Source organism: Anoplolepis gracilipes, chromosome 15 (genome assembly GCF_047496725.1).
Source record: "Anoplolepis gracilipes chromosome 15, ASM4749672v1, whole genome shotgun sequence".
NCBI lineage: Eukaryota > Metazoa > Arthropoda > Insecta > Hymenoptera > Formicidae > Anoplolepis > Anoplolepis gracilipes.
The window spans coordinates 747967-762612 of record NC_132984.1 but is presented as its reverse complement, the minus strand read 5'-3'; the positions used below and the strand labels follow the sequence as shown (position 1 = coordinate 762612).

Genomic DNA, 14646 nt, shown 5'->3' with positions numbered 1-14646 from the left:
CTTTTCTAGACATCTGTACGCGTGTAATAAGGGAGAAAATAATGTAAATTAATATGAAATTGGTTGTTTATTCCCTCCGTTAAAGTTGTACATCGGTAGAGTTTCGTACTTTTTCCCTCAAGGTGTTCGTGATACAATTATATCTATTATTAGGTTATTTTCAGCGTGATACAATTGAAATCTACAACGGAAAGAGCGATCGAGAACGGTACAATCGGTACTGTATATACTGTATAGAAATAGTATAAACGGTATTGTCAGCGGTACAGATTCGTGAGACACGATTTATCGATTATTTACAAAGATCACATCACTACACCGATTGTTCGCTGGAAGAATTCGCGCACGTCCTTACACGTTACGTCGTCGAGTTGTTCTTGCTGTATTTCGCAGAAAGGACTTACATCGATATATATGGAAGAGCGCGTCGATGGAGAAACTTATTTCCGAAATTCCTTTAAAAATCCACATTGAAAAACAACAAAGAAACACTCACGGCGATTCTTGTAACGCGTGTGATTTCGTTTTTTCAAAAAGATGTGAATTTCGGAATTTTTTTTTCGGAAATAAACCCTCTTCGATTCCGTTTTTTTTCCTCCCCTCGACACGACGACGTACGTGATATCGCAGCGTAGTATTTCATCTGATATAGCGAAAATATCTTTCCTGACAGAGACGTACCGTGCTGTTATCTCTTTCTTTCTCCTTTTAACGATCAATCGGAACGAATACACGCGAATTACTCGTAAAAATAAATCGATGAGATCGAACAAGTACTATTACATGTAGTCTATGCATACTCTTACACGCTGAATAGAAGGTAAAGAAAAAAAAAAAAAAAGAGAGATCCTTATACACGCAACACCTATAGCGTATGTGATATACGATTCCCCCGTATAGCGCAACAATAACACATTTACTGGAATGTAATTGCGGCAGTGATGAAATGGCTAGTGTCGATTCAGTCGTTTCAGTCTCGGTGTGTTTCGTTAAAATTACAACAAGTCGAACGAAACAGCGAAGTATCTTTCTAACAAGGCAGTTAGCGAGTCGAAGATCGCGAACTATAAATAAAATGACAACTAAATAACTCAATTAGCCTTTTCCATAGGGTATTTTCCCGTACACCCTACATCGTATACACTAAAAAAAATCCTACTACTCCGAATTTCTTTTACGCATTACGCATTAAACGTAATTAGCAAGCTAAACGCAATTAAAAAAGATATAAGTAACTAACGTTGAAGAATAATTTAAAATTATATATACACGCAAGAAAATGATCCGACGAAACGCCGGTATCGATAGAAAAGACGCTTTTTCCCTTAATTTACAACAATCTTCCGGTGTACACTCACTTAATGATTCGCTTAACATCTTTTCCTTATAATTCTTTTAATTCTTCGGCACACACTTAATATAGGTTTCATTTATGTCTTTTTTTTTCTTTAGTACAGCAAACGATCTAACAACCTAACACACGTCTAACAATCAAGGAGCCTCTATAGATATAACATCGCTAAATGCGCTTTTATAGCCACACCGCATTTATATTATTATTATTTGTACAGATTCGAGTTTGCTTTTAAAAGCGTTACTTGAATCCGAAATTAGAGCTGCCACCTTGACATTTCACTATCTGAAGGCTATAGGCCTGAAAGATAGAGAAGAAAATAAGTATGTATATAGTGAGTGTAAACGCGAAAAACGTCGTTAAAACTCGTCAATTTCTTATAATATATAAAGTGTATATAAAACGAATCTTAAATATATCTAATAATGAAAATCTACAACAATTCCGCGAATGTTTTTAAAAACATCATGTAAAATTTTAACAAATAAATAATAAATTATTGAATTTTAATAATAACTTAAATAATAATACATTATATTTTATATTATTGAGAAAAACAAAGATAATATAATGTGAGAAATTTTTATTCTTCACCCATAAATATTCGATTTTTAAAGAAAGATAATTTTCTAGACTTTATATTTCAGAAATAATGAGAAATTTAATTATTATAATTACGAAACATAAAACTTATTAAAAAAATTTATATATAAAAATAACACTATAATTTTTTAATGAATTTTATATTTATATGTATAAAAAAAAAAAAAAAAGAATGTAAAGATCTCTTTCCTAAATTGGTGTATAAATTATTCTTGGAACAATTTAATTAAAAAGTAATAAATAGAAAAATAAATATTAAATTATAAAATTGTCATCCGTAAAAATTATTTTCAAATTAAAATTATATTATTACACACACACACATGGATCCATATATATATTTACATTTATTATGAACCAGAGATAAGGAAAACTAAATCTCCGGAATTTTCGATTCCGAGAATCAAAAAAATGGCAGCTCTAATTGGATAATCGAAAGCTAATTGAACAGTAAATAGAAACGAGCGTCAATCTTCTCGAGTTAACACGATATGCGAAAGAAGAGGTTTTCGGGAAAGTGTAAAAGAGCAATATTATGTCCCCCGATATGACAAACATCCATATTTTAGAAGACGAAGAGAAGTTAACGCAACGTCGTACGGTATTGCGCTTTTTATTTTATACATTGGTCCTTTTCTGTTGACTTCTCGTGACTGATAACTGATCCAATATCGAGGTGAATCCAACTAAAAAGGCAGGCAGGCATTTCACATAACACGCATGATACACAATACAGACTTATTACCTGGAAATACAATCGAGGTAAATAGTAGAGATATACATAACGTGATATCCCCTCTATTTTTAATTAATTTGCCACACAGCGTGAAATTTAACCAATCCAAAATAATATATATTATATATTACAAATTCTTCACTCTCATTTAATCTGTATAAAAAGTGAAATTTGTTTTTTCTTTTTTATTTTGATCTTTCTTTTCAAACTTTAAGTATGTAGATGATCACAACCTTTCTTCTCTTCTTTGAACACATTTGACAAATATTAATCTTGCAAAACAAAATATTAAAGGACATTGAAGACAAACAACATTTCTATATTTAAACAGTTGGTATAAGTTATGAATTTTTCATAAGTAACTCTTGAATAAATACTGTTCAATTCCGTTATCTAAAATAGCTCGTTTTGAATTTTTACTCTCAAAATTTTTCATGTAAGTATATATATATGACATAGATATACATGTATATAAAACTTTGTCGAAACACAAATTTGAATTTCAGGTTTTTTAATTTTTTTAAATAAGTATCTCAAAATAAATGAAGAATGTTGAGAATATATATCGATATAGAATATCTTTGTCCTCCTGTAAATTTTTCACACTGCGTGCACGATTATAAAAAGAAAAGACAGAGATAGATAAATTATTACCGTCATTATTACATTCACACTCGAATGCGTAACGGGACGCTGTCCGATTTGCATTCGGCCTCCAATTCCTGCCTGATGCCGTCGAGGGTCTGATAGATCGTGCGAAATGTAGGCCGGTCAGACGGTCGCCTGTTCCAGCAGAGTTTCATCAGGTCGTAAATCGACTGCGGTGTATTGTCTGGACATCGCAGCACGTTGCCCTCCTTGATGTACTTGACCACCTCCTCGTGCGTCATCCCGTAATACGGCTGCAACGCGAAGCTGAAGATCTCCCATAGACATACGGCGAACGCCCATACGTCTGATTCGACGGTGTACTTGTTGTAAAGTATACTTTCTAGCGGCATCCATCTCACAGGGATGGCATCTTGTTCGTCCCCTATATTGTCACAAAAGTATTATTACAAAGTAACAATAATTACATAATTAAAAATAATTGTGTATCTGAATGAATGAGAAAAATAATTTTGTAAATACTATTTAAAAGTCAAAGGAGATTCTCGAATAATCTTTAAAATATCTTTAATCCTGCTTCGTTGCTTAGACACTAAACAGTAAAAAGAGTGTGTATGAGACAACCTTTATAATAATCTTGTAGATATATTTTCTGCGATAGGCCAAAATCGGCGATCTTGACGATCATCTGGTCGTTGATTAGGCAGTTGCGCGTCGCCAGGTCGCGATGGACAAATTTCCGGTCGGACAGATACACCATACCGGATGCCACTTGCAGGGCGATGTTGATGAGGTCCATGTGCGAGAGCCGCGAGGGCTCGCCCGCCATCGTACCGTTGTCGTCCGCGCTGGTTACGCGGATGACGTAGTTGCTGGGCGAGCACGAGCGCAGGAATTCGTTGAGATCGCCGCGGCCCATGTATTCAAACAGCAGGCACATTGGCCGGCCGAGCGCGCACACACCTAACAGCTTCACGATGTTAGGATGATCGAACTCGGCGAGGAGACACGCCTCTCGCTCAAAATCCCGCAGTAGATCGTCCGACGCTTCCTCCTTCAGCATCTTCACGGCGACGTTTGTGAACTCCTCGTCCGCGATCAGCCCTGGCGCTTTCGCCTGGAACACGCGACCAAACGCGCCTTGGCCCAGGTCTCGCACGTAGATGATGTTGTTTCGCGGAAACTCCAACTTCTCCAGCTTAGGATTCAGCTGCGCGCTCGTCTTGTGATATGCTTCGTTGTTGGGCAGTTTATCCAAATCAATATTTACGTCCTGCAAACAGGGAAAGTAGATTTAGAATAACTGTATTGTTATTATTATTATGTAATTGCAAATATAAATAAAAAGAGAAAATATCTATAGTTATAAAATGTCATTAAAAAATGTATTAATAAATAATTATATAAAAATAATATATATAATAAATTGAAAATAAAATGTCAGTAAAAATTATATTAATTATTACGAAGTATTTTGTAAATTATATTTAATTTTTTGTACATATATGTACACAATTATTTTTTTAGGAAACGTACCTGATTATCAGTCGGATTATAGCCTCGATGACGTTTGTGCAGTCTTTGGCTCAAGATAATAGACAGTAATGCACTGGCTATGATTACAAAACCCAATGCTGATAGTATAAGCACCAGTGTGTTATTAAAAATAGTATCCATTGTTATGTCTTTTGGTTCAATTTCCACTTTAGTTGTCATGTTATCTGAGCAAAAATATTGAATCATTATTTGAAATCAATGCTATTTATTGTATTAAACAAAAAAAAAAAAAAAGCAATCAGAGAGATATAAATTTACATGAAGACATTTGTATAAAAATATATTTTTTCGAACCTTGTTACTCTCCGAGTATTTTTGTGTACGATATATTATTTATATCGATGAGAAGTTTTTAATATTTCGATTATACCCACCACATACAGGAATATCGCAATGCTGCCAGCGTATTAGGGGATCTGTCGTGAAGCACCACGGTACCGGCTCGTCGCCACCGGCGTTTCTACAGTAATTTTCACCGTATCGAATCTGGGGGAAGACATCGGGCGGTTTATCGTGATTGTGCGGCACTTGGGCGCTCCACGACTGACAGTCTAATCCGAATTTGGTCTTGTTGACCTTTCCCATATAGAATCTACCATTGCCTCTGATGCAATCATCTGTGAAAGTCATATATTAAATGTCATATATTTATGATAGACATTTTATGATTTCTGTAATCTGCCTTTATACTTTATGTGACGTTATTAAAAAAAGAATGCAACAACTTACAGGTGACAACCTCTTCGTCCATGTCGGTGAGGTGTACGTGCGAACAAGTAGGCACTTCCTTGTTCACCTTGGGCAGACTCTCGCATTCGGGTAGCACAAAGTGTCCACGTGAACGAATGTAAATGTCTCTCTGCTTGTTGTCCTCGATGATCGCCCAATCGTTGAAGCAGAATTGCTGGCGTACAGCCATGCAGTCCTCGTAACATAAGGGTAGGCCCACCGATTCGTGGCACAGCGGAAACGCGTACATGCAGAGCATTTTCTGCAACAGAATAGAAATAATAATAATAATAATAATAAATAGTCTCTCGTCAATTCTCCGTTTCCTTTTAAAGTTTCTAATTTTCAGATCTAACGCACTTCTGCCGCCGAACGACATGGCTCCAGAAGCGTCTCTATCAGTTCCTCCCAGAGATTCGTCGTAATCTTCTCGTTCAGCCATCCACCGGGATTGTCATTGGAGTCGTTAAACCAGACCTTCCCGATGCCAGTGAGATATTTCTTACAGATTTTGCCACTGTACGGAGCGCAGTAACCCTGCGACTCTGGCTCTGGGGGAAAGTTATTTTTTTTTTTTTACCATTTTTATAATAATTACATAATAATTTATAATAATTACACGGAGATACGTACTTGCTTGTATGACACTGAAGCGCAGAAATATCGCTAACGAATAAATGACGGCTCGAAACACCATTATTTACATTCATCTATATATACATACATATATACACGTATATGTATATTAATTTATATATGCGGATTTATATGTATATATATATCGTAAAGTGATGTAAATTCTCCAGGAAGGCTCACATGTTCGGTGAAAAAAAAAAAAAAAGCAGCGATTCAAAGTCCACGAACGACTTTCTACCCCTCTTTGCTCTCTCCTCAACGGTTACATCGAACTATTCCAACTGAGAGACGCGATAACCGATTTTTTATCCCATTCCATAACGAGTGACGTCAATAATTGGGCACATGAGACCTTTGTACCGGGTGATGAGCCTGATTATTTGACACTTTCAATTTTATTGCTTTACACCTTTCGATAAGAGCCAGTGTGTATCATGGCGGTACCCGTTCAATTTAAAGGTTATAACGGACCTACCTACGTCATAGATGTAATAATAAACATAGATTGCTCGTAAGAGAGTCAAACGCATTGAACTGTCATGGGTCACGTGATCAAAAATGACGAATTGATATCTTTATCTTTAGTCACGTGATCCTTTTTGTCGCTCAAACAATCGGTTAGTTCAATGGCACAATATGGTCGGTAAATTGAAGATTGAAATTTGACCAATCAAGACAAAGCAATCCTCTTCACTCAAACGGATATTTTCCACTCACAGTGGATCTATCTTTACTATTATATCTATGGCCTACTCGAATAGGCTTTTCCGGCGCATGCGCGCTTCAAGTGCGCGTGCGTCGGAAAATCCTGCATGTATGACATATGTACATACAACGTGACTACGCCGGGAAAAGTGAAATACATTCGACAACATGGACAACGAGTATTCTACGGAGGAGAACAAGCCCGTCGTTGCGAATACATTACCCGAATTATCGTCAAATATTAGTAAACGTCAATTGAAGCGAATGGAAAAGAGGAAAAAATGGCTGGAGCAAAAGGGTGAAAAGAGGTTAGAAAGTCTCATGATTGTGTATGCAACGCGTTCGAAGTTTTATCAATTGTGACAATTTCGACGTATTTTGAAAAATCTTTCTGTCGAATAGAGAAATTTATATATAATCTTACATCTATCTTTATGCAATTTTTATGTCAACTGTCAAAAAGGATTTACATACGGTTCCTCATTTTAATAATTTTTCTAGTTTTCTTTTATAAGGAAGAAAATTTATATGAGATCTTTTTTTATTCAACAAGCTTTATATCTCACCTCATAACGATGTGTTTGTCAATGCAGATTGCGAGAGAGGGCTAAAGCGAGGGAGAAACGGGCTTACGCTCGCGCGAATAATTTGAGCCTAGGCCCATCGCGGAAATTTTTGAAGAAGAGCACCATGGCGATTAGTCCCTGCAAGCTGATGGTAACCATTGACTTATCATTCGATGAATTAATGATCGAGAAGGATATCGCTAAGCTTACGAAGCAGATACTAAGGTGCTATACCTTGAATAGAAGAGCAACAGCGCCGATGCAGTTCTCCCTTACTAGTTTTACTGGCAGGTCGCGAGCTGACATGGAAAAGCACAACGGATATGAACACTGGGATGTACGTGTGGTGTAATATCACTGTTTATGGATACTTCTTTCTATAACTGAAAAGTAATTTGACAGGTGTTTAGATTTGTTGCGATGGTTTGCAGGTGAACTTCCAAACCGAGTCATATATAAACGTTTACCCCAAAGACAAAATCGTGTATCTCACGAGTGAATCGGAAAACGTGATAGATCGTCTCAATCATGAGTGGGTATATGTCATAGGCGGCCTAGTTGATCACAACGCGCATAAGGTGAGATCTAGTTAGCTTGTCTCTCCTGGCGAATCTTTCTATCGAATGTTTGAAACGTAGGGTATATGCCACAAGCTAGCGACAGACGCGGGTGTCAGACATGGACGATTGCCACTGGATAAATTTCTGCGGATGAAGGCGAGGAAGGTGTTGACTATTGACCATGGTAAGTGTTGAGAAACATTTTTTTAAATCAACTATCAGATTGTTTATATAATTTTATGAGCATATCCAATTTCTCTCTGATTACTTTTGCAACGAAAAAAAATTTTTAAAGAGAATTACATTCTGTAAAGAGATATTGTTTATAATAAAGAGATATATTGTTTATAATAAAATTCAAGCACAATGCAAGCTATATCTTGAGATTTACATTGTCAACAAATAAACTTGTCCAGTTTTTGAGATACTATTAAGAGTCACAGAGGGGAATACTTGGCAAGAGGCGTTCCTGAAAGTGTTACCAGAGAGGAAAAACGCTCAACCAATCGTTCCTGTCAAATCCGAAGGAGAGGACTCGCGAGATTCCATGTCTGTCGGTGTAAATAGTGCAATGCTAGTCAATGTAAATAGTACAGTAAAAATTGATACAAATAATACAATGCCGGTCAACAATGCAAATGACGTTTGCAAGCAGGAAAGCGATAATAGACTGGAAAATAGCATAGAATCGAAGAAACAATTAGAAGAGCACTCGTGTACAAAGTAAGTGGATAAGTAGCATAATTAATACCAAATATTGTAAAGTTAGAAGTACAATGACATATTCTTGAAATATTTTTAATTATAATACAAGTTTTTCCAAAAACTAAAAAAAACAAAATATAAATATTTAAAATATATTTTAAAATATTTTTTTATCAAATATATTTTTGTAAATTAAAATGTCTATTTATTTTAATGCTAATTCTTATTGTTGTTTCGCGAATATATAGAGATAGATGAATCTTTTCTACTATTCTGCTTTTAAAATTATCAAAAGATTTATATTAGACTATACACGAGGAAGAATACATACACGATGACAACAGTATACTTTCAGTATCGTGTATTTCCAAATATTAGAGATGCGTAGACAAGAACAAGACGACAGACACCAATTATAAACGGGCTACAAAAACGCGTCCGAGACTCGACAAACGTCTCGTCAGTATCTTGCGCATTTTTTTTTCTTTTTTTTTTTTACACATCTCGCAGACAACATGTTACAATATAATACATCCTTACACGTCTAAAACATTTGTTCGCGCTACCCGGAGTGCAGCCTCTAGTGATCGTGTCTCTCATTTGATCTCTCGTATCCTTACTGTCCCATAGCGTCGTCATCATGACTTAATTATCGCAATTAAGTCAAAAAGCGTGAACTCTGACTCTTTAGGTTTAAACGTTTGTACACAGGTGCATATTTATTACATTGCAAATGTACATACGCCTATTTTATAGTCCAAGATATTAAATACGATACTATAGTTTCGTATTGTACATACATATCTGCAGTCAAGTCCTCGTATTCTTTACTGTCTGTTTTCTTATTCTATCCTTTTTATTTCGTTACTTTTTTTATTGTACACTGTATTGACGTTTTTTTTTGTATTTCAACTGCTTCCTCATTTCAGTTACAAATGTGAAATAGAATGGAACAAGAGAAGCGATGAAGCAAAGTAGGAAGAGAGCGAAGAATAAGAAGGCTCGACTGTTTTGTTTAAATAAATAAATTTTCGATTTCTCTCTTTCTCTCGATTCTCGCGCTTTGAATCATCAATTTGTACGCGCGCGAATACATATCAAGAGACAATTATCACTTAAACTAAAATCACTTATCTGATTTAACGTCATATCCTTAACCGAGATAATCGTGAAAAAAAGTAATTTATTATTATTTATCGTTGTTCGATAAATTAATTTCACATTTGTAGCCGATTATAAAGATTAATTTGTTCTCTTTTGGATTTTTTATTTTTATTTAATCGCACACGGAAATAGCATTTTATTTTCTTATACGGATCGATCTTCATCACATTTCCATCTTTACTATTTCCTCCTTGTCGATTATCTCAAAGTCACTGTCGCCATTACTCTCATCGCTGCTGACCGCGATTATCTTTTTCGCATCAAAGGCCTCTTCTTCAGAGGACGAAGATGAGCTCTTCTCGAAGTGACCAGTCTGAAACTTTATATCATCTTCGCCCTCGGCGTCATTCTCACCAGCGCTGAGCTCCAACTCTGACATTTCCACACCGTCGGTACTTCCCTCCTCATAGTGAGTCAGAGTTAATATCTTCTCTTGGAAAGCTTCTATGAAATCTTCATCATAAAAAGAATCTGTAAACAATGGCGAGATGAAATCCAAGTAGAATTTATTAATTCGAAATTTAATTGTTATTTTTAATTATAGCGGACGATAAATATGCGAGAAATATAGAATGACATAAAATTGATTGTTCCTTTATAAATTATGTCTAGAAATTTTATGCTTAAGGTGTATAAATAATGAGTTTATCGCTGTTTACCGTTTTGAGTATCTGACAATACGCTTGTTGGTGTCGGTGAATGATCACCCGTATCCCCCACTCGGTTTAGCACCTCAAGATTTGCTTCTGTCACCACTGGTAGGAACTCGTCTCCGATCTCGCTGTCGCATCCCCATTCTGGAAAAAAATATAATATAAATATAATATATGAACATCATCTTAAATGTTATAGCAAAAATACGGGAGAGAGAGAGAGAGATTATAAAAGACAAAGATTTGTCATAAAAAATTTTAACAAAGTTCTCCTAGCGGGCAAAATAATATAAAAAGGAAAAATTAAATTTAAAAATTTTTCTATTAATAAAAATTTATTTTTTTTTTAATTTTGTAATAAATTTCTTCAATTAAATTAATCCAATTTCTTAATTTATTGCTCTAATTGTTGTGTAAATTAATCTTTAAAAACTCTTGTATAGAAATTTGAGGGAAATTATTTTTTTGCAAAATCCAAATGCTTACCTTTATGCGACTTAAAGTATTCCGATAATTTGTCAGACAGTTTTAAAGGTAATCGCATAATTAGGGGACCCAATACGACTCCCCAATATAGTGAAAGGTGGGTTGACGGGTTGACATGACCGAAAAGCCATAGGCCGAACGCCACGAAGCAAAGGATGGCGCAATGCTAAAATAAGCGATCGTAAATAATTTAAGATTTTCAATCCTTCCTTCTTTGTAAATTCTCCTTCTCTTATATGTTACAATAGCGAAGAAAGTTGATACCAAGAAAGACAATTCTTACCAATCCTGGTTGCTCACTCCTCAATTGCTGCTGGCTTCTCCACAGCCAGTGAATACTACTGCATACCCTTTGATGCTCTCTGAAACGCATTTATAAAATTAAGATAATTATTTTTATTTATCGTCATCGATTATTGTTATATACGAAGAAAAACCGGAGTAATTTTTTTAATGATTTTTGTTAATAATGTTTATGCACAATTATTATACAAGGTGATTTATATAAAGTGACGAAATATTTGTAAAGTTATATGGAGATATAAAAAAAATTTTTAAACAAAAAATATTTGATACGAAGGGGGATTTTGTATAATGGAAAATGGATTTTTTTAAATGGAGACTTTAGAAGATTTCAATTTACCTTTTTTAAATTCGAATTACCTTGTTTTATCAAAATATAAATTGATTTCTCGTGATGAAATTATTCTGAATAAACATTTATAAGGATATGATGGCCAAAAAATAGAGTAGTTTACGAGTATTTTATACTTTAATTTAACATAAATTTCATATAAATGATAAAACCTCTCGTAAAATATTTTTTTATTATCTTGCTTCTTTTATGCGCAAAATAATGAGAGGGAAACACATAGTTATATGAAAAAAAAGAAAAAAAATATGTAACGGCTCGTTGCAAATTCATACTTTTGCGTATAGAATACCTTGTTCATTATTCAATCTTTGGTCACTATTCTTATAATTTTTTTTGCAGAATATTACGAGGAATCAATTTATATATAAAAAAGCAATTCCACAAAAAAAAAAAAAAAAAACTAAATTGTGTTTGAAATCCTTTTAATGCCTTTATCTTCCGTGTTAAATATTTTTTTTTTATAAAAATTTTTTAATATATCCAATTTTTGCAAATTAATATCGGTTATTTGTATGAATCACCGTGCATAATATATCTATTATATGTACATAAATTTGATTATAAAATAGTTGATAACTATTAAAAGAGAGCATACTTGTGCGTTTCTTTTTAATTTGCGTGAAAATTATATTCGATAACTTACTCTGCAGGAGCCAAGGTATCCATGAATTTGAAGGCAATCATTAATTGTATAATAAAAAAAATGGTGAGAATTCTGAAGGGTATCCGTGCTGTCGGTACTCCAAGCACACCATAAATCCTGCAACAGGCATAAACGTGTCGTAAGTTTTACAAAAACTATAATCATAAATTTTGAGATCTTTTCTTTGCAGAGAAATTTCGAGAGTTTTACAGAAGAAAAAAAATATCAATCTCGCCTTCGCAAAATGCCGATTAGAAATAGAGGATAGGGTGAAAGAAGCCTTATATAATATTTTTATATAATCTATAGCGTACATAGTATATATATATATATATATATATATATATATATATATTTATTTATATAATATTAATATAAATTATTATAAAAATATATATAATATATTTATAATTTATATGAATATTTTATAATAAAATATACAAATATATATGATATAAAATATAAACGATAAAAATATATAAGTATTTTAAGTTTTTTTTTTTTTTTTTTTTTTTTTCGAAAACTTACATAAGAAAAATTTTAAAAAATTTAAAGAAAGTATTCTAACTAAAATCACATAGACAAAATAAAATAGATTTAAAATAAACATTCAGCTATGAATTTCAATCGTATATATTTGAAATAAAATCTCGACGAACTAAAAATCGCCGGATCGACATCGATTTGGCACAAGGACACTTGCGAGAAGCAAGGAACACGTGCGAGCACGAATCTCGTACGGAGGACAACGTGCGGTGCGTATCGGAAGTGCACGCGCGCGCGAATTAACAAAGCAAACGCATAAGAATTATCTTATCACAGCGAGATTTTTCATCGGCAAAGAAATCCAGATAATCACGAGCGTATGAGACAGCGCATTCGAGAGAGAGAGAGAGAGAGACACACACAGAGAGAAAAAGACTAATTGTAAATACATATATATATTATCTATATGCACGCGCGTTTACATGTACATGTAACGCGTGTATACATATATATGTACATACATGTGCATCACCTCGGCGATGTAATCCCCACAAGCGACTCCCGTTCCGGAGCCTTGACCTAGAAGGCGAAGTTACTCTCCGTGCACACAAAACGTAAAACAGCTGTAACAGCGGCGTGATATGACGTCACGGATGGCCGGGAGGCGCGGCGAGTCGAGCAAAAAACACTCGCGTGAAATCGGAAAGACGCAGCAGCATAATAACGTGCAACATAGCGCAATAACCGAGTTGCATTCGCGATAAGAACATGCTTATGCGGAGATGATATCGCGATCGAAAAGATGCGAAGCGTGATAGACAGAGAGAGAGAGAGAGAGAGAGAGAGAAAGAGGGGGGGGGGATTCCTTTAAATGCGGAGTTCTTTAAACGTGAGGAACAAAGGCGATCGCTTGTCATGACGTAATTGGCAAAGTTTGAAAGAGACAGACAGAGGAGAGAAAGAGAGAGAGAGAGAGAGACACTTCGAAAAGCCTTCGGGGAAAAGAAAAAAGAAAAAAAAAAAGGGAGAAAGGTGCGCATTTTTTTTCTTTTTCTTTGTTCTCCGCGCAGATTAATTCGATCCTATAAACGAGACGATTAATAGGCAGTATTTTTTTTTTTTTTTTTTTTTTTTCTTTAGATATCCATCTGGTCTGCCCGAACGTGCGAAAAATTTCCACGAAATTCGCGGAGAGTCAGAGAGGGAGGATCAAAGAGACACAATGAAGGGAAGAGAAGGCGAGAGAGAGAGAGAGAGAGAGAGAACGAGAGCAGCCTCGTGTGTGAGCGCGCGCGCGGTTTTGTCGTCTCACCAGATTGCCACGCTGAGCGCGATGATCAGGTAGATGTTGACGAAGAATGTAAAGTCCTCCCAGAGCAGCGTCTTCTCCACGGCAAGGAAGTACCGGCAGGTCTCGTTGCTGCACGGACGATCCCGTCCGGGTGACGAGGACGCTTCTCCGCGGGACGACGACGACGAGGACGACGTAGACGGCGACGACTGCGGCTTGTCGTGATTGCCGTCGACGTCGCGTCCCGTCCTCGCCCGTCTATACACCCGGGCGACTACGTTCCACGCGCGACACTCCATGACCCGGCGCGAGAACATGGGCAGTATACGATCCATGACCCGGTCGTCGACGACGGCGGCGGCGATGGTGGTGATGGTGGTGCTGGTGACGGCGACGTCGATAGTCGTCCAGCATGTACCAGCGACAACGCGCTGCTGCTGCTACTTCTTCTCCTCCTCCTCCTCCTCCTCCACCACCACCTTCTCCTCTTCCTCGTCGTCCTTCTCGT

At 35.7% G+C, this 14646-nt stretch overlaps 3 protein-coding genes and 1 long non-coding RNA gene across 6 annotated transcripts; 2 read left to right on the top strand and 2 right to left on the bottom strand.

The window, feature by feature from the left end:
* Window positions 1–48: 48 nt before the first annotated feature.
* Nrk (Neurospecific receptor kinase) lies at window positions 49–6698 on the bottom strand. 2 transcript variants are annotated; one of them, XM_072907138.1, is made up of 8 exons: window positions 6222–6698; window positions 5949–6139; window positions 5589–5850; window positions 5234–5476; window positions 4839–5023; window positions 3927–4575; window positions 3348–3726; window positions 49–2702 (listed from the first exon to the last, which is right to left on the bottom strand). In XM_072907138.1, the coding sequence occupies exons 1-7, from the start codon at window positions 6283–6285 to the stop codon at window positions 3362–3364; spliced, it is 1959 nt and encodes a 652-aa protein (XP_072763239.1). In that variant the 5' UTR covers window positions 6286–6698; the 3' UTR covers window positions 49–2702; window positions 3348–3361. The 2 variants fall into 2 exon arrangements, with proteins under 2 accessions (XP_072763239.1, XP_072763237.1); XM_072907136.1 differs by having other exon boundaries at window positions 49–2643.
* On the top strand, window positions 2913–3732 carry LOC140673901 (uncharacterized). Its single transcript, XR_012048121.1, has 2 exons — window positions 2913–3129; window positions 3200–3732. It is a non-coding gene; the product is annotated as an uncharacterized lncRNA (long non-coding RNA).
* A 297-nt stretch (window positions 6699–6995) lies between the features above and the next one.
* LOC140673894 (tRNA methyltransferase 10 homolog A) lies at window positions 6996–9165 on the top strand. Of its 2 annotated transcripts, none has more exons than XM_072907143.1 (5): window positions 6996–7237; window positions 7523–7832; window positions 7927–8073; window positions 8134–8239; window positions 8499–9165. In XM_072907143.1, the coding sequence occupies exons 1-5, from the start codon at window positions 7098–7100 to the stop codon at window positions 8780–8782; spliced, it is 987 nt and encodes a 328-aa protein (XP_072763244.1). In that variant the 5' UTR covers window positions 6996–7097; the 3' UTR covers window positions 8783–9165. The 2 variants fall into 2 exon arrangements, with proteins under 2 accessions (XP_072763244.1, XP_072763242.1); XM_072907141.1 differs by having other exon boundaries at window positions 6997–7237; window positions 8472–9165.
* LOC140673893 (uncharacterized) lies at window positions 9107–14473 on the bottom strand. The gene is made up of 6 exons (XM_072907140.1): window positions 14160–14473; window positions 12362–12478; window positions 11347–11425; window positions 11064–11229; window positions 10584–10721; window positions 9107–10395 (listed from the first exon to the last, which is right to left on the bottom strand). The coding sequence occupies exons 1-6, from the start codon at window positions 14471–14473 to the stop codon at window positions 10088–10090; spliced, it is 1122 nt and encodes a 373-aa protein (XP_072763241.1). The 3' UTR covers window positions 9107–10087.
* Window positions 14474–14646: the final 173 nt, after the last annotated feature.

What these genes read in the sequence shown, in the direction of transcription:
- LOC140673893 (XM_072907140.1), bottom strand. Translation starts at nt 14,473, where the DNA reads ATGGATCGTATACTGCCCATGTTCTCGCGCCGGGTCATGGAGTGTCGC. An exon ending in GCGCTCAGCGTGGCAATCTG is followed by an intron (nt 12,479 to 14,159) that starts GTGAGACGACAA and finishes TGCCTGTTGCAG; the next exon opens with GATTTATGGTGTGCTTGGAG. An exon ending in GATACCTTGGCTCCTGCAGA is followed by an intron (nt 11,426 to 12,361) that starts GTAAGTTATCGA and finishes AATGCGTTTCAG; the next exon opens with AGAGCATCAAAGGGTATGCA.
- LOC140673894 (XM_072907141.1), top strand. Translation starts at nt 7,098, where the DNA reads ATGGACAACGAGTATTCTACGGAGGAGAACAAGCCCGTCGTTGCGAAT. An exon ending in GAGCAAAAGGGTGAAAAGAG is followed by an intron (nt 7,238 to 7,522) that starts GTTAGAAAGTCT and finishes TTGTCAATGCAG; the next exon opens with ATTGCGAGAGAGGGCTAAAG. An exon ending in TTGATCACAACGCGCATAAG is followed by an intron (nt 8,074 to 8,133) that starts GTGAGATCTAGT and finishes TTTGAAACGTAG; the next exon opens with GGTATATGCCACAAGCTAGC.
- Nrk (XM_072907138.1), bottom strand. Translation starts at nt 6,285, where the DNA reads ATGGTGTTTCGAGCCGTCATTTATTCGTTAGCGATATTTCTGCGCTTC. An exon ending in CATGTCGTTCGGCGGCAGAA is followed by an intron (nt 5,851 to 5,948) that starts GTGCGTTAGATC and finishes ATTCTGTTGCAG; the next exon opens with AAAATGCTCTGCATGTACGC. An exon ending in GGACGAAGAGGTTGTCACCT is followed by an intron (nt 5,477 to 5,588) that starts GTAAGTTGTTGC and finishes TGACTTTCACAG; the next exon opens with ATGATTGCATCAGAGGCAAT.